General features: G+C 57.5%; 2 protein-coding genes across 8 annotated transcripts; one reads left to right on the top strand and one right to left on the bottom strand.

Moving 5' to 3' along the window:
- Positions 1 to 4,362, top strand: HSD3B7 (hydroxy-delta-5-steroid dehydrogenase, 3 beta- and steroid delta-isomerase 7). 7 transcript variants are annotated; one of them, XM_011231743.3, is made up of 7 exons: positions 1 to 1,070; positions 1,438 to 1,609; positions 1,819 to 1,974; positions 2,231 to 2,339; positions 2,418 to 2,517; positions 2,695 to 2,857; positions 3,314 to 4,362. In XM_011231743.3, exons 1-7 carry the CDS (start codon positions 768 to 770, stop codon positions 3,727 to 3,729), a joined length of 1,419 nt encoding a protein of 472 aa, XP_011230045.1. In that variant the 5' UTR covers positions 1 to 767; the 3' UTR covers positions 3,730 to 4,362. The 7 variants fall into 7 exon arrangements, with proteins under 7 accessions (XP_011230045.1, XP_034525980.1, XP_002924824.2 ...); XM_034670089.1 differs by having other exon boundaries at positions 1 to 1,080; positions 1,442 to 1,609; positions 2,472 to 2,517; XM_002924778.4 differs by having other exon boundaries at positions 1 to 1,080; positions 1,442 to 1,609.
- A 127-nt stretch (positions 4,363 to 4,489) lies between these two features.
- STX1B (syntaxin 1B) lies at positions 4,490 to 18,725 on the bottom strand. Its single transcript, XM_034670092.1, has 9 exons — positions 18,665 to 18,725; positions 10,492 to 10,566; positions 10,179 to 10,278; positions 9,979 to 10,053; positions 7,436 to 7,509; positions 7,206 to 7,314; positions 6,948 to 7,021; positions 4,694 to 4,831; positions 4,490 to 4,591 (listed from the first exon to the last, which is right to left on the bottom strand). Exons 1-9 carry the CDS (start codon positions 18,692 to 18,694, stop codon positions 4,490 to 4,492), a joined length of 777 nt encoding a protein of 258 aa, XP_034525983.1. The 5' UTR covers positions 18,695 to 18,725.
- Positions 18,726 to 19,393: the final 668 nt, after the last annotated feature.

Here is a 19,393-nt window from a genome sequence, read left to right as displayed (position 1 = left end):
CACCCCCTAACTTTTTTTTCTTTGCGGAGAAGAAGCTGTAAATGTTTTGTAGCTGCCAGCAGCTGTTTCCTGTGGAAACCTGGGGTGCCGGCCTGTACAGATCCTGTTCTTGGGGGGCTGCATAGCCCCCTTGCTTTGTGTTATTGGGGACTTCCCCTTTGTGCCCTGCGTGCACCCCTCCCCAGTTTAGGGGTCTCTAGGGGCAGTGGCCATGTTCTCCCCCTGGGGGGGGCCCTGTGCCCCCAGTCCTAGGGACTCCGTGCCTGGAACCCTGCCTCATCTTCTGTTCCTGCCAGACCCTGTGGGTCACCCTCCCACCCTGGCGTCTGGAAGCTCCTGCTCCGCCAGGCCAGGATGGTGGGGGGGCGGGCCCTTCCTGTTGGGCTGGATTGTACATATGTTAATAGCGCAAACCCAACGCCACATTTTTATAATTGTGATTAAACTTTATTGTACAAAAGTGCTTGGTCAGTATCTTTGGGGAAGAGTAGGTGGGGGAACGGGGATTTAAGGACAGAGGATGGGTCAAGTGAAGAGGGGGGGAAATGGGTGGCCTGAAGTTTGGGGTGGGTAGACCTACAGACTCAACCACCATTGCTCTGGGCCACCTATTAGGGTGGAATAGTCATCCAGAAATCCCCCACCAAGGTCAGCCAGAGCTGGGCCAAGGTCGGCCTCCCTTTCCTTCCCAGACCCACAGCTGCCGCTGGGCTTCTGGGATCCTGGGAAATCCTGCAAAAGGGGAGGACTGACGTCATGCGGTGGGCATGAGGTCACTGCGCCTGCTCCATCCTCCGGCCCACCCAGCAGGTTCTGGCTTCAGTCCCCTTCCCCAAGTTCTTGGCTGGAACCAGACGCCGGTGGACTGCAGAGTGGCCGCCAGGGGGCGCCCTCTGGCAAGAGTGCGGGGGACGGAGGGGTGGAGGCTGGGCTCGTGTCTGTTCCTGGAATGGGGCAGGAGGGAGGAGGAGCAAGCGGAAGGGGACGGTGTGTTGGCCGGCTGGCCCAGGCGAAGCAAGAAGACTGCCCCTCCGGTGGCCAGCTGGGGTATCCTGGGACCGTGGCTGCAGGTAGGCAAAGGTGATGCCAGGGCCCGGAGGTCCCTTTCCCTAGTCCCAGCCCTTCCCATCTCTCTCTCCTTTCCTGCTCAGCTCTGTACCTCCTGCCCTCCATTTTTGTCCCAGAACCTCCCCCTCCAGCTCAACCCCTGAGCCCTGCCTAAGCGCCAGGCCCTCGCCCTTCTTATCTCAGGAACTGCAGTTGCCCAGGTCAGAGGGCATGTAGCCCGGCTGTGGCACCACCGGTGCCAGGCTTTGGGAGCCGCTCGGCCCGGCATCGCCGCTCCAGTCCACTAGGCCAGAGGCCCCAGCTAGGAGTACCAGGAGTGCTGGCGGCCCCGGGGAGGCGGTGGCCAGCAACTTGGTTTCTCTTCCGCAGCCAGGCATGGCCGAGGCTACTGAGATCCAGAAGCTCGTGTACCTGGTCACAGGTGGCTGCGGCTTCCTGGGGGAGCATGTGGTACGGATGCTTCTGCAGCGGGAACCCCGGCTCTCGGAGCTGCGGGTGTTTGACCTGCGCCTGGGTCCCTGGCTGGAGGAGCTGAAGACAGGTGACTGCGGTGGGGAGGGACGCGAGTGTGGGCAGGCTCCCTTGGCGGGGGTGGAAAAGATGATGCCTGTTTAGATCCTTCCAGCGCACATGGTTGGGATGAATGAGTCACGTCGGGAACATGGGGCTCCTCAGGGTGGAGGCTGAGCCCAGCCCCTGGCCGGCGGCCCCAGCTCTGACACTGCCTCCGGCTGCCCCTATCCCTACCAGGGCCCGTGCGGGTGACTGCCATCCAGGGGGATGTGACCCAGGCCCACGAGGTGGCCGCAGCTGTGGCTGGAGCCCACGTGGTCATCCACACAGCTGGCCTGGTGGATGTGTTTGGCAGGGCCAGCCCCGAGACCATCTATGAGGTCAACGTGCAGGGTGAGGTGGCTGTTTGTTCCCTGCCCCTTCTCTGACCTTGACTTCTGGGATTCTCCTGTGAAAACCTGTCCTCTGGACGCTCCTGTCCCTGTAATGGTGCTCCGGCAGCCCTCGCAGCCCTGCTGGGGTGTTCCCCGGACCTGGGGAAGGAAGCCACGGGCCCTCATCCAGATTTGAGATGGTGGGCGGGAGAGATGCAGAGAGGGAGGAAGTTTTCGCTTGGGCCCACCCGTCCCCTCCCCACCACCTCTCCCAGGCACAAAGAACGTGATTGAGGCTTGTGTGCAGACTGGAACACGGTTCCTGGTCTACACGAGCAGCATGGAGGTTGTGGGGCCCAACATCAAAGGCCACCCCTTCTACAGGTAAGCTGAGGTTCCCCTCAGTACTTGAGGAGGCCCGTCTGCCCTCAGCATTAAGAATGTTCCCTCTCCCTCAACTAGGGGCAATGAGGACACCCCATACGAAGCAGTACACAAACACCCCTATCCTTGCAGCAAGGCCCAAGCTGAGCGGCTGGTCCTGGAAGCCAATGGAAGAGAGGTGAGCCAGGAGGCGAAGAGACACAAAGCTGGGGTGGGGAGAGCTGCCGGTCACCGGCAGAGCCAGCGCCAGTGGGACTTCTCTGCAGCCTCCCTTCTATCTCCAATTTGAGGAGCCCGGGCCAGAGGGCAGGCTGCTGGGTCCTAGATCTTCGCTATGCCTGCCTTTCACCCCCAGGTCCATGGGGGGCTGCCCCTGGTGACATGTGCCCTGCGTCCCACTGGCATCTACGGCGAAGGCCACCAGATCATGCGGGACTTCTACCACCAGGGCCTTCGCCTGGGGGGTCGTCTCTTCCGGGCCATCCCGGCCTCTGTGGAGCACGGTCGGGTCTATGTGGGTAAGGCCCCGGCTCCACAGCGGGGAGGCTAAGAACGGGGCAGGGCCCTTGGGGTTCTGGGTGGGCGCTGTGCGCCCCGGCCAGCAAAGGGCAAGCCCCGCTTGGGCCAGAGTAGCCGGATCCGGGGGCATTGTCTGCGTGACCCCAGAGGAAACGGCAGCCGTGCGAGCTGGGGGTGGGGGGTGCTGGTGTAAAAACCACGTCGCCGGCGAGGACAGGACCGCAGTTACGCGAGCAGCATCTCCCCGTCCCCCCCAGCAGCAGCCGGAGAAGTAGCGTCCACCCAGGCTGGCCCGGGAGGGCGGGTGGCTCCAGGGGCTGGGGAGAAACAGCCTTGACAAGGGCCGTAGTTATGCGGGCCCGGCTGGGACACGGGCCGGCCCTGACGAGAGCAGCCCCTCCGTGGGCTCCGGGATACTCAGGGCCACATCGGCCTCCCTTCCCCCCCGTTGGCAGGCAACGTGGCCTGGATGCACGTGCTGGTGGCCCGGGAGCTGCAGCGACGGGCGGCGCTGCTGGGCGGCCAGGTGTACTTCTGCTACGACGAGTCCCCCTATAAGAGCTACGAGGACTTCAACATGGAGTTCCTGGGCCCGTGCGGACTGCGGCTGGTGGAGACCCGCCTGCTGGTGCCCTACTGGCTGCTGATGCTTCTGGCTGCTCTCAACGCCCTGCTGCAGTGGCTGCTACGGCCCCTGCTTCTCTACGCTCCCCTGCTCAATCCCTACACGCTGGCCGTGGCCAACACCACCTTCACCGTGAGCACTGACAAGGCTCGGCGCCATTTCGGCTACGAGCCCCTGTTCTCGTGGGAGGACAGCCGGAGCCGCACCATCCGCTGGGTGCGGGCCGTGGAGGGTTCCGCCCCGTGACCGCGCAGCGAGGGCCTGGAGCCCAGCAAGGGCCTGGAGCCCAGCGTGGCACATGCGCACATGCGACCAGGTCCGGAGCCCTCAAACCCGGGGGGGAGGGGGAGGGCTGCATTCTAGAGCCAGAGGATGGGTCTGGGGCCACCCTGGCTGTCCCTACAGCTCTCCACGTTTCTAATCCACGAGCCCGGAGTCCGTGTCCTCATGCCTCGAAGTTCTAGGGCAGGCTATTGGGACAGGCGTGTCTTGCCTCGCAGGCCGGGCCTGACGGCTGGTTGGCGAATGTCCGACTTGCCTGACGTTCTCAACCGCGCTGTCCCGTTTCTGGCTTTCCAAGCAGCTAGCGAGGAGGAGTTCCCCAGGCTGCGTGGCGGCCCTCTGAGGTCCAGGCGTGACCCTCGGGCCTGGATTCGAGTGAAGATACCTCTGGCTCCTCCCACCACCTTCGGCCCTCCTCGGGGGTCCTCGTCCCGTTATTTTAAAAACATTTATCACCTTTAGACGGCTCTCTTTTCTTTTCAATGGAGCCTAAGCAGATCTGCGTGTTTTCCCTTCTTCCCACCCCTGCACCCAAACTGGTTCCTACAACATTGCGCTGTACCTGGCCGAGGCCTGGATTAAAGCTCCTTATCCAAACCCGCGTCCAGCTCCGTGTCCAGCCCCCCTCCCGCCTTCCACCCTGTTCCCCCCCTCCCCACGGCGCCTGTCCCATGCGGGGACAGAAGGAAGTGAGCACACAGCACGCCCGCTGTTGGATTGGTTGCTATTTCTGATATTTCACAGCTTTCTTGGTGTCGGACACGGCTCGCTCCACATAGTCCACGGAATGTTCCACGTTGTATTCAATGCGGTCAATCATCTCACCCTGCCGAGGAGATGTGCGTAGGATGGGGTGGGGGCTGGGCCAGAGGAGGGGGCACCCCAGGGACCGGCAGGAGGCTCCTAGAATGTGGGGGAGAGGCCGTACCTGGCTTTCCACGAGCATGGCCATGTCCACAAACATGTCATGCAGCTCTCGGATGCTTGTTTCCAGTTTGATGATCTCGTTGTGCCTCGTCTCGATCTCATTCAGTGCCTGCTTCGTCATCTGTGAGTCCATTTTGATCTAGGGCGATGGGGTGGGGGGTGTGAGGGGAGGCGCTGCAGACCCCCCTTCGCTCCTGTAACAGTTTGCATTCTGCAGCCAGAGTGTCTGGGGTTCCAATGTGACTGTCATTTACTAGCTCTGACTGCGGGCGGATTGTTTACCCTTTCTGGGGCTCAGTTTCCACACCTAGAAAAGGTCGATGACAGCAGTGCCCACCTCCCACGGTGTATCCACCGATTAGAACAGTACCCGCCCGGCACACAGTAAGCACTAAAGAGAAGTTTGTTAAATTACACGAAATAAAAGTTGGCTGAGCCCACCATCTCACCCAGGGCTTCCTCTAAACACACACACACACACACACACACACACACACACACACACACCAGGGAAGCCCAGGTGGGCGACAGGGAAGAAGGAACGAGAGAGACAGAGAGATAAAGAGAGACAGACAGATGGGGGGACAGATGGGGGAGGAGGTGAGAGGATAGGGGCATAGAGTCACCACTGGTATTGGGGGCCCCTGTCTGGTCAAAGGCAGAGGACACAGCAGAGAAAGCAAGCAGAAGCAGAGAAGGCCCAGATGAGAAGGCAGTGTGCCCACTCTGGAGCCCCCATGACATTAGGGGGGAGAGAAATAAAGAAATGCACTGCAGCCCTCAGGAGTCAAGGGGAGAGAGATCAACTCCAACTCACAGTCAGATATCCCTCCTCCCCACACACAGCTGGCCTGAGCCAGGCCACTCCCTTCCCAAACTACTCACTGCTCAGACCTCATCAAGCCATTCCACTGCTCAGGAACCCTCCAGGGCTCCCCACGATTCCTCCCTGCTCCCCACCGCAGACTGTACACCTTTACCCTATCCAGGGCTCAGTCTTCCTTTCTGCCCTCATCTCCTATACCCTCTAAGAGCCAAAATTATCCAATGGCTGTTTGGCAAATGGTCCACTCTCCCTGTCTTTGTTCATTCTGTTCCCTTTCTCTAGCGGGCCTTTTTGCCCATCTCACCATGTCCAAATAGTCCTTGTTCCTTAAAGCACAGCTCAATGCCACTTCCCCCAGGAAGCCTTCCCTGACTCCAGTAGTTAACCACTACCTCAGGGCCTGTCTGCAGGTTGCACGTTCCTTAGGCAAGATCCCCACCACCCTGCATTATAATGATGGGTTTCCATTGCAATGATGGTGGGCTCACTGGCAAGAATCAGTTCTGTCCTTTTATAACCCACCAGGCTCCCTGCCGTCTCAGACAGAAGCCTGGACAGAGCTGTTTGGGAGGGCTCCAGGCTAACTGGCCTAATCAATTTGCTCAAAGCTAATTTAACAAAGACCAGTTCTCTAAATAACAATTTGCTGAGAACTGCTAGATAGTCATTGAACAGACTTGAGTTCTGGACTAGAAATCTTAACCAGAGCCGTTCGGCCATCAGCAGAGACAGAACTGGGCAGGCCAAGGCAAAGTCTACGAAGAGAAAGAAGAACTACAGTGGGGGAAGCCCATCCCCTCAGATTTAAGATGACAAGGGCAGGGCAGGGCATAAAACTTTAGCAAAACTAAAACTGGTAATTTTTTTTTTCAATTTCACAATGTAGGCAAATTAGTCATTTGGTGAAATGACCTGCTTCATAGGGAGTAGTGTATCTTAGGACGTCAGAGGCCTAACTGATCTGAATCCTGCCTCTGAGGCCTTGGGCAAGTTATTTAACCTCTCTGGTCAATCTCTGGGTCCGATGTCCTCATTGGTGAAATCTGGCTCCCTCAGAGGGTGCTGGTGAGGACCAAATGAGAGAGCAGGCAAATGTAAATATGTAAAGTGCTTAGAACAGTATCCGGCTACTCANGTCCTCATTGGTGAAATCTGGCTCCCTCAGAGGGTGCTGGTGAGGACCAAATGAGAGAGCAGGCAAATGTAAATATGTAAAGTGCTTAGAACAGTATCCGGCTACTCAAAATGTTGACCATTTTTATGGGGGTGCCTTCCTTCCCTGCTCCTGTGGAAATCCCCAGCACCAGGTCCTGGCTTCCCACTGTTTGTGATTCCAGGGTGGACTTAGGACCTGAACTCAACCTCGGCTTGGGGAGGGAGGAGAAGCAAATGTTTTCCAAAGCCAGACCCACCCCCACCCAGGGCTCACATCATCGGTGAAAATGGCCAACTTCCCGCTCTCCAGCATGTCTTCCAGTTCTTCGTTCGTCGTGGTCCTTCCAGCTGTGGGGATAAAGGCCTCCCTGCTCAGGGACTGGGCCAGTCTGGGGGGCCTGAGGCGGTGGGATGGGGCAGAGACCCAGGAGCCCACCCTCCCACCCGGCCTTTGGCCCTCCACGGGAGGCCTGGGGCAGCCACGGAAGAGGGCCGGGGCAAGCCTGGACACTGAGGAACGGGGCACACGCACTGATCTCCAGCTGCCGCTGGATCCGGTCCTTGCAGCGGTCCCGGTACTTGGACTGGGTCGCGTTATACTCGGTCATTACTTCCACGAACTTCCGGGAGAGTGTGGAGTGCTAGGGCGCCTCCTTGACCACACCCCGCTCCGCTCTGGCCCGCCCACTCCCATTTCGCCTCTCCTTCCCAGTCCGGTTCGGTCCGGTCCCCGCCCCTCCCCGCCAGGCCGTCGCCTCCTACCTGGGTCTTGCGGATGCGCAGGTCCGCGGAGGAACGGTTCAGCCCCTCCTCTTGTTCAATGCTTTGCTCGATTGCTGCGGGAGAGAGGGTGCAGTGACCGGCCGGGAGACCCGGGGCATGTGGGGCGGGGTCCGGGACGTAGGAAGGGTCGACACCCCGAGGCAGGCCCCAGGCCTGTGAAGAGATGTCACACCCATGGCGAGGGCAGACAGTAAAGGATCCCGGGTGCGGGGGCAGGAAGCGGGTGAATAGAGGACAGACGTTTCAGGGGGTCTGGAAGGCAGATAGGAGGGGAGATTGAGGGTCGGTAGGTCACCAGACAGAAAGGGGCTACTTGTTCTGGCTGAAGGGTTGGGTCTTGGAAAGTCCCACGGCTGTAACTCCTGCTTGACCCCACGAGGGTCTCCAGCCCGTGGGGGAACTCTCCACTTCCTACAGCCTCTGGAAACCGGGGACAGGAACGCATCCTGCGGTTTTTCTCTAGGAAGGCAGGCACTTCCAGGAGGGTCAGGTTCTGGTGGCCGCCTTTTTCTTGGAAAATTCTAGGGTGAGGGAGGGATGTTCTGACAGAAAAATAGCTCTCCCCCAGCCCTGCAGGGTGAGCTCTGTTTCGGAAATTCCCACATCTAAAGGATGTTCTGGAAAAGCGCACAGATTAACTGGGATTCCTACTTCTGGATCATGCACTCCTGACATCTACCCGTCAGATTTTCTAAAAAAGAGCTTGCCTGCGATAAGATCTACAGTGCTCTGAAAACTCAGCGGGGATGAATCACCAGGCCCTCCAGACCTGGAAGGGGCTCCGGGGCATTGAGAACATCACTTCCCTGTTCTGCTGGCAGCAGGAAAGGTTGGGGGCTGAACAGCACCCCAATGCTCCCCTGCCAGCAATGGGGGGCACAGTGACTGAGTGACCCCTCTGGCCCACCTGCTGTGGGAAAGGCACAGGAAGGCACAGCACACCCAGGGAGGTCGGAACCCCTGGCCCCTATGGAGACCCTATTGTCAGACTCGGGGCTGGAGCCAAACCCTGTAGCAAAGGGTCCTTTAGAGGGTCTCAGTGACTTCTGACCACAATCCTGAGAGTTAGTGATATCAGCCCATGGATCACACTAGAACCTGAGGGTCAACTGGGTAAAACGACTCACTTAAGGTCACACACAAAGCCCGAGCTCATGCCAACAAATAGCTGGAGAAAGATGGAGGAGAAGAGAATCTTCTCTCTTTTTCTGGAGGTCCGGAAGGTCAGCTTCTCTACACACTGCTACTTTTCCTAGCTTCTTTCTTGGTCTGTTCCTGGACTCGTCATACATGGAGGCACCCCGTGGTCTTACAGAGAGTGTTAAGGTCTGAGCTTAGAGGCCCCAAAGAAGTCTTTAAGCCCAGGGATTTTTAAAGGGTGTTCCATGGAACCCTGCTTCCGAGAAAGAACCTCGGGGGGCTGTTGCTGGGAGTAAAGGGGAGACCAGGTAGGTAGGGCCCTGGGCCTCCCAACCCCAGTTCAGCCAGAACAGCGTGTCTCTTATGCATTGCATATATCAGAGTTCTTTGTAAGATTTCATGTAAGAAAAAAAAAAAAATTTGCTACCCCCTGAAAAAAAGCCTGCTTTGAAATTGCTTCTGTTTTTCTTACTGTGCCAATGAGGAAGCCGAGGGGAGGAATGAGTTGATGATGGAAGTTGTCCAGAACTGAGTTGATGATGGAAGTTGAACTCCCTCTGCCTGGATTTGTACTTAATGTGCTCCCAGTTTAAGTCATTTTCCTTTCCAGGATAAGAGTGTAAAAGGCTTATTTTTACAGATCAGCATGGGAGGCTCACACGTGCCCTCCCGCTGAGGCCGGGAAGGCATGGAGTCCCTGCTCTCATCTCTCTGGACCCAGGTAGGTGTGTTTAAGGCCGGGCACCTGACATGGCACCTTCTCCCCAGTACCCCGCAGTGTGCCTCAAAGTGGGTGCTTGGCAAATGTTTTCTGGTGCTGAATTTACCACATCACGGTCCCACTGCTATTCCCCTGGCACGGGCAGACAAGGAGGTTCCCAACCCACAATGCTTTGGGGGAAGGTGGTTATTACCAGCACCCAAGTCCTTAAATTAGAGTGAATACATAAGCATTTGGCAGGTCCCTCCTGAAAGCTTGCCAGCTCCTGATGTCAGCCACACAGTCCAATCTGTCCTGAGCCGAGGATACCAGTTCAGAAGCATGTGCTGAGCCCACCTACTGGGTGCTTAGCGCTATGCCCGGCACCTGTTCTGGAGAAATCAGGATTTAATGAAACTGAAGCCACTTGGAACGTTGTGGTTTCTGGTGGACCTTCGTGCCAGTGGACTCAGCAGAGCTCAGACGCCGCTTGGACAGAAACCCTCGTCTCCCTCATTTCTTTGTCATGTATCTTTCTCCAAAGCATCTGGGGTTTTGTGCTTTCTCACTGTTTAGGAATCTGGGTCCTGGAAATTTGTAGACAACTCCTGATAGAAAGGCATGTTTGGTCCAATGAGGGCAGAGTTGTTTTTCTCCTTAATCTGGGGATTGCATTCCTCACCTTTCAACTTGGACCGAACCTTGTTGGCCGTCTTCTTGATATCGGCAGTGAGGTCCTCCAGCTCCTGTTTGGTCTCTGAGGGGAGAGCCACAGCAGATGAGAGGTCTGGATGGGAGCCCAGACCCCATCCCTCCCCTCCCCCCACACATGCACACCGTCCACCCCCGTCCCCCTCACGGCCTCGCAGGAGCAGAACTCACTCTCGTCTGGGTTGGGGGCAGCCAGGATGGCACTATGCTGTTTTTTCACTTGCTCCACATCCTCTGACAGCTTCTCAATGCAGCCCCGGATCTCTTCCACCTGGGGCAGCAAATCAGCCATGCCCAGCCAAGTCGCTGAGCCAAGCAAGGGGCCCTGGGGGCTTAGTCAGGGCTCGGGTAAACGGGCCAGAGGTGAGGGACGGGTAAAAGGCCAAGAGGGCGTAGGAGTGGAGAGCAGGGGTGGGAAGAGGGCGAAGGAAGTCGGTGGCTGGGGGCCAGCTTCTGGGTCTGGGAGCATGGGAAGCTCCGTTACCTGTTCAAAGAACTCATCCATGAAGTGGTCCCGATCCACATGGACCACCTCCTCTTCATCATCACTGTCTTTCGCCTGGGAAGCAAGGAAAGGGAGAATCCATGAAAAGTCCCTAGCCTGAGTCTGATGCTCCCAGCTCTAGGCTCGGAGCAGAGGTCTGGGGAGAGGGTCATCTGCAGGGGGCAGGTTATTCGCAGGTCACATGCAAGGGCCCCAAGCGGTCGGGTCCAAATGAACACCGCAAGTCTTGTGGAACAGGGTCCTGGAGGCCAGGTAGCTGACAGCCCAAAGGACGCCTCCCACCTTGGAGGGAATGAGCAGAAGGCAACCTTTCAAGGGCAGAAGTGGTCCTGAGAATGCAGTCACCCTGGAGGTGCGTGACACCCAGGACAGCTGCGCCTTCACCGGTATTGTACCCACCAGCTAAATGTCAACCCTGCAGGAATGGGCTCTGGGCTCCCAGAAGGGGTCTGGAATGCAGGCCCGGGAGGCTGACCCTGGCCGCTATCTCCCCAGCCGCTCCTGTCCCGGCCTCACTTTGCTTCCCTTCTCTTCCCTTCCAGCCTCCGCCCCACCGGCCACGTCCCCGGTGCAAGGTGACTTCGCTGCCAGCAGCGGGGGCCAAGTTGAGCAAGCACAGTCAAGCCCAGGGAGGGCTGGAGGAGAGACACGGGCAGCACCCCGACACCCCCTCTCCCCGGCTCCCCGCGCCTGCCTCCTCCCGCTGCTTTCACCCCCTCCTCTGCTCTGCCCCTCTCGTGTATTCACTTGCTTTCATCTAGCCTCTCCCAACTTCACACCCACCTACTCTCACTTGCCTGGATTTCCCAGTTGCAACCAGCAGCTGCTCAGCCCTCCACCCCCAGGGCTCAGAGACACAAAGGGATTTACCCACCCACACCGCCACCGCCACCGCCACCGCCAGACAGACCAGTGACACAGACAGAAGGGCTGACACACAAGGCACACAGAAATAGGCCCACTGACACCCACGCGGAGATACACTGACACGCTGACGTTCACCCACACACGGCCCCATGGCAAAGCTGCTTGCTGCCACGCGTGGCCACCCAGACGTGCACCCGCACCCCCGGGGACATTCGAGAGGGCCCTGTGGGCCTGTTCTCCCAGCCTCTCCAGTCAGGAAAGAAGACAGGGGATGGAGGGGGCTCCCCACTGCTACACGCTCCTGACTTGAGCCTCTTCTCCGCTTGGGGCCGAAGTCTGAGGCCAAAAGCTAAGCCCATCAAGCTGAATTACATGCAAGCCCTCATCAGCCCCCGTGGAAATTTAAGGAGACTTCACCCCGATTTCCGGAAAGAACCTAGCTCAAACAGCACAGACTTGGACGCCCAGAGCCTGAACGATAATCAGGACAGGATCCGAACGTGTCGGCCTGGAGCACAGCCAGTTGGGATCCGAAGAGAGGAGCTCCCGTGGAACCTTCCACAGGGTCCGAGCAGATCGCAGACAGGACCCGACAGAAACCAGACAGGCTCAGACCCAACTTAGACTCAGGGCAGACAGATCCCAGACAGCTCAGATCGAACCGAGACACAGCCAGATGGGACCAAGAATCTAGGCAGCCAAGTGAACTCGGAATCAGCAGAGCCCCGACAGCCCCGGGAGGAGCCCGCAAGCCTAGGGGAGCCCTCCAGCTGCACACTCTCCATGCACCCCCCCACCGGCTTCCTGCCCAAATGGAACGCAGGGGATTCTCCCCACAGACGCTGCACCCCCCATGTCAGAAAATGTTTTCAGCACTTCCATAGAATTTCCAGACAATCCCAAACATCCCCTGGGAAAGGGAGGCTCCTGCCTCTGCCCACAGCTGCCCCCGGAAGGAGAGGTGGCACGGGTGGCATGTGGGTACTCTGACAGGACTTCTGGCTTCTCGAGTCTCCACCAGACCAAGGGCTGCCCCGATAGACCTTGGCTCTGGGAGGCTCAGCTCATCTCGGAGGAGCCACCGGCTTGTCCTGATGCCCTGTCCTCAAGCCAGCTGCCCCACGGGGTCTCCTTCCCCCAGAGCCAAAGCCGTTCCTCTGACCCTTCTCTGACTTCGGCCGCCTGACCAGCTGCCCACAGGTCATGGGGCTTCTCTCTGGTCCGGATGCCTGCGAACTTTCCTGTTCTCCGTCCCTTCCCCAGGCTGACTTTGGGCTTTCTAAAGTCTGATTTCCCTCTCTCCTGTCAGTACCCAGAGCCAAGTTCCCTTAGCTTCTGCCCTGGGGCATCGCTGGCTGCCTGTTTACTTGTCCTTGACAGAGGAAGAAAGGTAGAGGCCCCACTATGACTTATTGGGTATAATAATTACAGGGAGCTGAGAGCTGATAATCCTCTCCAGTTCACCAGCACTTTTACATCCATAATCCCTTTTGATCCTCACCACACAGCCCTGAAAGAAAGGCCGAGCAAATATCATTGTCCCCATTTCACAGATGAGGGAACGGGAGGTCAGAGAGGGGGAAAGCGAAGTGACCTGTTCAAGGGCGCCTAGCCTGAATGGGCTAGAAATCATGAGCATTCTAAGACAGACTCCCCCACAGCCCCTTCTGAGGCTCGAGGCCAGGCCACCTCCTTCCAGGGGCTCTGCCCCTAGCTGTTTTCCCTGTCAGCTCAGCTCCTGCGAAGGCCCCATCTGGTGGGGCTCCATGCCCCGAAATCCTAGGAAAACATTATCTCTTAACAGCATCTTCTATGTGGGTCTTACATTCTTGTTATCTCACTGAATCTTTATTTAAACCCTGTAAGGGCCACTGGCCAGCATAATTATAATTATGGCAAACATTTACACAGCATGTGTTAATGAGCTGGGCCCCGTTCTATGCCCTTTGTGTAGATTTGTCCATTTAATTCTTATAAAAGCCTCCTGAGGTAGGTATTATTATAGCTCCGTTTTATAGATGGGGAAACTGAGGCACAGAGCGGCTAAAGAATTTGCCCAGGCTAGCAGCTACAAGGCCACACGATTCCTGGCCTCTGAACTTCAGCCTCTGCCTTGGCCAAACGGCAAGGATGTCTGCCCCAAATGCTGGGCAGGTGGAGGCAAGGAGGCCAGGCAAGCAACATGCCTAATTCTGCCAGAAAGACGCAGTGTGTAGACAGGGTTGCCTAGTGCCCCCTGCCCCTCCCGGGTTACAGATGAGGAAATAGGCTCAGAGAGGTTGCCTGACCTGCCAAAGGCTTCACAGCAAAGCAGGACAGAAGTGGGACCTGAACTGCCTAGTGCTGAATCCCAGGCTTCCCCCCACCCCCACCCCATCCCTCTCAGCTTGTCCCCAGTACTGCCGAACTCCTGTGGCCCAGAGAGAAAACCAGGCGGACGGGGCCAGGCTGCAGGAGGAGCCCAGGTAGGAAGCCAGGCGTTCTACCTCCCCTCGCTCTGCTCTGTGATCCGAGGCAAATCTCAGCCCTTCTCTGTGCCCCAGTTCATCTGCGGGAAGGGCAGGCTGGTGCACCGAGGGCCGTCCCTGCTCTGAGGGCTGCACGTTTAATAATGAGCGCGGCCTCCATTTCTGGAAGAAGCTGGCCAGCCTAAAAGAATGCAGGCTGTGGGCAAATGAGATCATCCAGAAAAAGATGATCACATGCGCCCAATCCACTTTATGGACAATTCAAGCCTCAGTTTCCTCATGGGCAACATGAAGAAGAGAAGAAATCTAACATGTATGTACTGATTACCGTGAGCGGGGCCCTGTGACAAGTGTTTTGTGTGTCTCATGTAAGCCTTATTAGCACTCCTTGAAGCAGACACTATTCTTACACCCATTTGACAGAGGAGGAAACTAAGGCATGGAGCGATTAAGTAACTTGCTTCAGATGATACAGCGGGTACTGTATGGGGCGCTGGCAGGGGGGCACCTGGCTTTGAACCCAGGCCCCCTGCTCTTCCTGCTTGCCAGCTCCTCAAGCCCTTGCGAGGACTGCGTGAGAGACTGCAGGGGTCCTGGGCCCCGTGGGGTTCTGCCTTGGGCAGCGGGGGCATCCGATCCAAGCCTCCAGCTGCAGTCTTTCCCATCAGAGACGCCGGGGGCCCTTGGGCGCGTCGGCGCGGAGGGACAACACAGACAGATGTGTGGATGGAAGGAGAGGGACACAGTGAGCCTGCAAGTCAGGGACCAGAGACAGATGGTGAGAAGGTGACTAACACAGAGGCGGAAAGAGCCTGGTGTTGGGTGACAGAAAAGTCAGAGAGTGTGTGCGTGTGTGTAAACACACACGCACACCCATGCACACAGCACGCACGTGCTCATGCGTGCTCCTCGGGGGTGCAAGCTTCATTTGATCTAGAGGCTGTAGCTTCTCTCCACCGCACCCCGCGCCGGTCCATCTGTCTCCCTGACGGGGCCTTTCCGCCCTCCCGGCACCCAGCCTTGCCCTCCCATCCGCACCTTGCCACTCTGCCCTCCCTCCTCACCCACCTACTCCCTTCCTTGTCCTCCCTCCGCGCCACTGAGTCATTCATTCACCTAGTGGATCCAGATCCGAGTGAGCGGAGCCAAGTTCTCTGGCTGCCGCTGAGAAGACAGTGGTGGACGAGACAGGAGGAAGGTCCTGCCTCCGAGGAGCGAGGAGCGGAGGGAGGTAAGAATGAACAGGACGGATTCAGCCTGTGCTCACTAGCCTAAGGGAGAGGAACCTCCAGAGAAACGCCTATCGGGGCTGGCTGTTTACAGGATGGTCTGGGAGGGTCTTTCCGGGGGTGGGTGACATTCGACGACACAGAATTTAAAGCACAGGAACAGCGGTCCGGGTGGAAGGAAGAGCATTCAAAGCAGAGGGACCCACAGAGGGACTGGCAAGGGCCAAGGCCTTGCTGCAGGGGTGAGCTTGGTGTGTTTGCAGGGCAGAAAGGAGCCCTGCGCAGCTGGGGGACAGCAGCCCGTCACCAGCAACCATCTGCTGGGCCCTGCCCACTCACAAGGGGAGCTCTTCCCCGCTGTCATTCAGGGGTCCCATCTAAAGCCCTCTCTGTGCCTATCCCATACCTGAGTGCTCCCCAGATGACTCAGTCCCTGCCATCAGGGTGCGTGGCTTGTCCCATAACGGCCCCGACACCCACCCGGCCTCAAATTTGAGCCTCCCTTACCACAGGCCTCATCTCCACGCCCCCCCGCAAGGCCACGCCACAGTCCACAACACGACCCCACATGCTTCTCTCTCTGTGATCCTCCTCTCTATCCTTCTCTCTACCCCGCTTGCCCCCCTTCTCGCCTCTTGAGCCCCGTCCCTGGCCCCGCCCCCTTGGACCCCGGGACACCAATCCGGCTGATGAACTCCACTCCAGCCCAGCACATCCCAGCTCGCCCCCAGAGGTGCTTGCTGAACTGGAAAACAGAAAACCCTGGTTCAACACCAGCTCTGCCCTTACCAGCTGCATGACCTTGGTCAGGTTGCCTCTCTGGCCCTCAGTCTACTCCAAAATAAATTAGGGGTCACATCCCGCCCATCCCAGGGCACTGATGTGAGGTTCAAGGGAAATAAGCAAGTCAGTTGTGGAATAACAAACACTCATGCTGTGTCCAGGCGCCTTCTGGGCACTTTTTGCAGATTACCAAGTTCCAATCCTTAGGACAACCCTGCGAACAGGTACTATTATTACTCCCAATTCACACATGCAGAAACTGAGGACCAGAGAGGTGAAGAAACTTAGCCAAGGTCACACAGGAAGTAGCAGCTAGGATTTGAACCCAGACAGTCTGAGTCTCAAATCTGTGCCCTCACCGGCTATGTGATAAACAGATCTGAGAACCCTCGCGGAACTCTGAAGTACTTCTGGAAAGATGATCGGGTCCCTCGAGCTGACATCGCCTCCCGCCACTGCCCCCCATCCCTCTCAGCATCTCAGAGACCTCTTGAGCAGGCCTCTCCCACACCCTGCCTGGTCTCTCCCGCCTCCCAGTCTCCTCGCTCTCAACTCTGGTGGGGAGACCCTTGCACTCCTTGCATCTGGCAGCTTCTTTCCGCCCTACCCACCCCCTCCCAAATCTCCAGTCTCTCTGAGCCGTGACTAACACCAAAGCCATTTACCCAGCCCCCTTTACCCCTCTGTGCCACCTCCTACCTCTCCACCTGACTGCCCAGCCCCTGAAGCCCCAGCAGCCAGGACTCCTTGCCTCTGGGCAGGGGTTCCCTGGTCCTCTCGGAGGAGGACGCCATGCCCTGCCTCCCCCTCCATCCGTGTCTTCGAGTTTTCCCTCCCTCTCTCTAATTATACCACAATTTTGCCACCACCTCACCTCCGCTGCTTTCCATTTCTCTGGGTTTCGGAGCCATGGAATAGTCTCGGCAGCAGGGGATCTGGGTTCAAATCTGGATTCCTCACTTGAGAGCTGTGTGACCTTGGGCAAGTTATTTAACCACTCTGGGCCTCAGTTTCCTCAGCTTTAAGATGAGGTAGTCTCTCGGGCTACAAACCTTACCAGGAGGTCAGTGAGGGTCTAATGAGATTATGGATGGCAACCTGCTTTGAAAACCACGGTGAAAGAAGGGGAGTTTAGAGCACCAATGCCGGAGCCAGCCCGCTGCTGGCCTTTTACTGCCTACATGACTCTGATCAAGTTACTTAACCTCTCTGGGCCTCAATTTCCTTACGTATGAAATGGGACCATACTAGTACCAGGGTGGCAGTGAGGACCAAAATGAGTAAATATGAATAAAACACTTAGGACCGTTCGTGGCCCTGGAGAGTTGATTCTTTTTATTATTGGCATTTAGTGGATGCCTGGCCCCAGATTCAGTGAAAGCTGAATACAGAAACCTTCAAAATTCCCTCTTTCAACCACCAGTTTCTCCTCTCTTCCCATTTGCCAACACATCTTTCCCCCGGAGACGACAACAGTCACTTTATCTTCCAGCCCCTTCCTCCTGTCTTTCTGTAGCCAACAGTCACTTTATCTTCCAGCCCCTTCCTCCTGTCTTTCTGTAGCCGGGTTTCCCACGCTCATATCCCCCGGGGGCTCTGCAAGGACGGAGTTTTTTTACCCCCAGCTCTGTTCCAAAGATCAAAAAAGCAGAGACCCATGTCAACTTGCCAGACTGGAAACCCAGATTCCAGTCTGACCCTCCCACCCACTTGCTTGGTGACCTTGGGCAAGCTCCTGCTATCTCCAGACCTCAGCTTCCTCATCTGTCAAATGGGGTAATAACCTGGAAGCGGGGTGGGAGCGGGGAACAGCCAACAGGCTCTTCGTGGAGAGACCCAGGGCATCTGGATACATGAACAAACACCACAGGCCCTGGGCACACAGCAGGCCGTCAGCTTCGCCTCCTCGGCCCCCAGGTCATTTCTACAGATCCCCCAACATTCTCCCTACCCCAGAAACCATTCTCATCGAGCCCCCTCTCGCCGGCCCCTCCAAATGGCAGCCTCCACTGCGGACATCAGTGCCGCCCTCCTCCCCCTGTCACCCAAACACAAACTGCCTGGCCAGACTCTTGGAGCTGGGCCTCTCCGGGCCTGCAAACCGGGGGGCCACATCAACCCACCCCTGACTGTTCAGGATGCCCCACTTCCCCCCAGCAGAGCACAGCCCATGTCACACAAACCAGTTCCACGGCCCTGTGCATGACCTCCTCCCCATCTCCTCTGCAACCCATCTCCCACCTCTGGGGTCACCCCATCTCAAACCCTGGCCCTCTGGCTGTCTCTGAGAGGCGCCCCCTCCCCACAGGGAGCAACACACGCGAGTGCACACACACACACACACACTGGCAGGTGTTGGCATCACTGTCCCAACCTGTGTCCTTCCCCATAGCACCCCCCAAATCTTGGTCCCGCTAGACTCAGCCTGGCCCAGTAACCGCCCCCATCTTCCTAATTCCGCAAATCTGCCCAGGGGATGACAGTACCCTCCAAATCTCTCCTGCTATTCACTCTTCCCCAACCCCGGATTAGACCCAGGGGCCCTCCTGGGAATGTAGGCATCCAAAGCCCCTGAAACCTCTCCTGCCCCCTTGAGTCTTAATGGCCTCCCACCTCTTCCAGCCACTGTCCCCAAAATGCAGGTTCATTGGAGACATCAGGTGCCTCCAGATACCGAGGTGCCCCTACCACCAACCTCCAGTCCCATCATTTGCCCCCATGTCCCAGCACCTCCCCCACTCCACCCCCATGCGCTCCCCCAATATTGGGGTCCCGCCCCCCCATTTCCCCCACCCCCAAGCTCACACTCCGCAGCTCCTGAGTCCGATCCTTCATCCTGCGACGGCTCCTCCTCCTCCTCGTCCGCCTCCTGAAAAAAAAAAAAAAAAAAAAAAAAAAAAAAAAAAAAAAAAAAAAAAGAGCCCCATGGTGCCCAGCTGCGCAAGACCAAGGACCTGGCCCGCTGCTCCCTGCGCAGAGTGCGCTCCTCCCTGCGCTCCCAGGCTCTCCCCAGGGAGCAGGTAAGTGCCCCCGTCCTCCCGTCCACTCCCCCGGTCCCGCCTTCCTTCCCTCCTCCTTTCTCAGCTCACCCCCCTGCCCCATCTACAAGTCTACATGGTTAGTCCCCTCCTTTCCCTCTTCCTTCCTCCTTCCCTCCAAACTCCTCTGCTCCCTCTGCCGCCTGGNCCGGCAGGTACAGGTAGATTTTGTGTTTGGTGTCTGCGAGTGTCTGTGTGAGCCTGTGTAGACCACCTCTGTGTGTGTCACCGGCAGGAGAACCTCTGGACGCTAGAAATAGCAAAACTGACCCTCTAGGTGGCTTTTGTGAGGCAAGGAATCAGCCAAGCCTGAGAAGGACAGGGACTTGTTTGTTTGGGGGTTTATTTTGCACAGCCTTCCCAACTCTGTGACAATCTCTGGGCAGCAAAGGGTCTCAGAGCTCTGCTTGTCTACCTCCAGGGACAGGGGGCTCACTCCCTTTCCAGACCTCTTGGCCTATCTTTACATGACTCTGACTGTTGAAAAGGAAATTTG

Source organism: Ailuropoda melanoleuca, chromosome 10, assembly GCF_002007445.2.
Source record: "Ailuropoda melanoleuca isolate Jingjing chromosome 10, ASM200744v2, whole genome shotgun sequence".
NCBI classification, from domain to species: domain Eukaryota; kingdom Metazoa; phylum Chordata; class Mammalia; order Carnivora; family Ursidae; genus Ailuropoda; species Ailuropoda melanoleuca.
Note: the sequence above shows the minus strand (reverse complement) of the source record. Positions and strands in the feature narration are given on the sequence as shown.

What these genes read in the sequence shown, in the direction of transcription:
- STX1B (XM_034670092.1), bottom strand. Translation starts at nt 18,694, where the DNA reads ATGAAGGATCGGACTCAGGAGCTGCGGAGT. An exon ending in TGCGCATCCGCAAGACCCAG is followed by an intron (nt 7,315 to 7,435) that starts GTAGGAGGCGAC and finishes GAGGCGCCCTAG; the next exon opens with CACTCCACACTCTCCCGGAA. An exon ending in CCAGCGGCAGCTGGAGATCA is followed by an intron (nt 7,022 to 7,205) that starts GTGCGTGTGCCC and finishes TTATCCCCACAG; the next exon opens with CTGGAAGGACCACGACGAAC.
- HSD3B7 (XM_002924778.4), top strand. Translation starts at nt 768, where the DNA reads ATGAGGTCACTGCGCCTGCTCCATCCTCCGGCCCACCCAGCAGGTTCT. An exon ending in CTATGAGGTCAACGTGCAGG is followed by an intron (nt 1,975 to 2,230) that starts GTGAGGTGGCTG and finishes CACCTCTCCCAG; the next exon opens with GCACAAAGAACGTGATTGAG. An exon ending in TGGAAGCCAATGGAAGAGAG is followed by an intron (nt 2,518 to 2,694) that starts GTGAGCCAGGAG and finishes TTTCACCCCCAG; the next exon opens with GTCCATGGGGGGCTGCCCCT.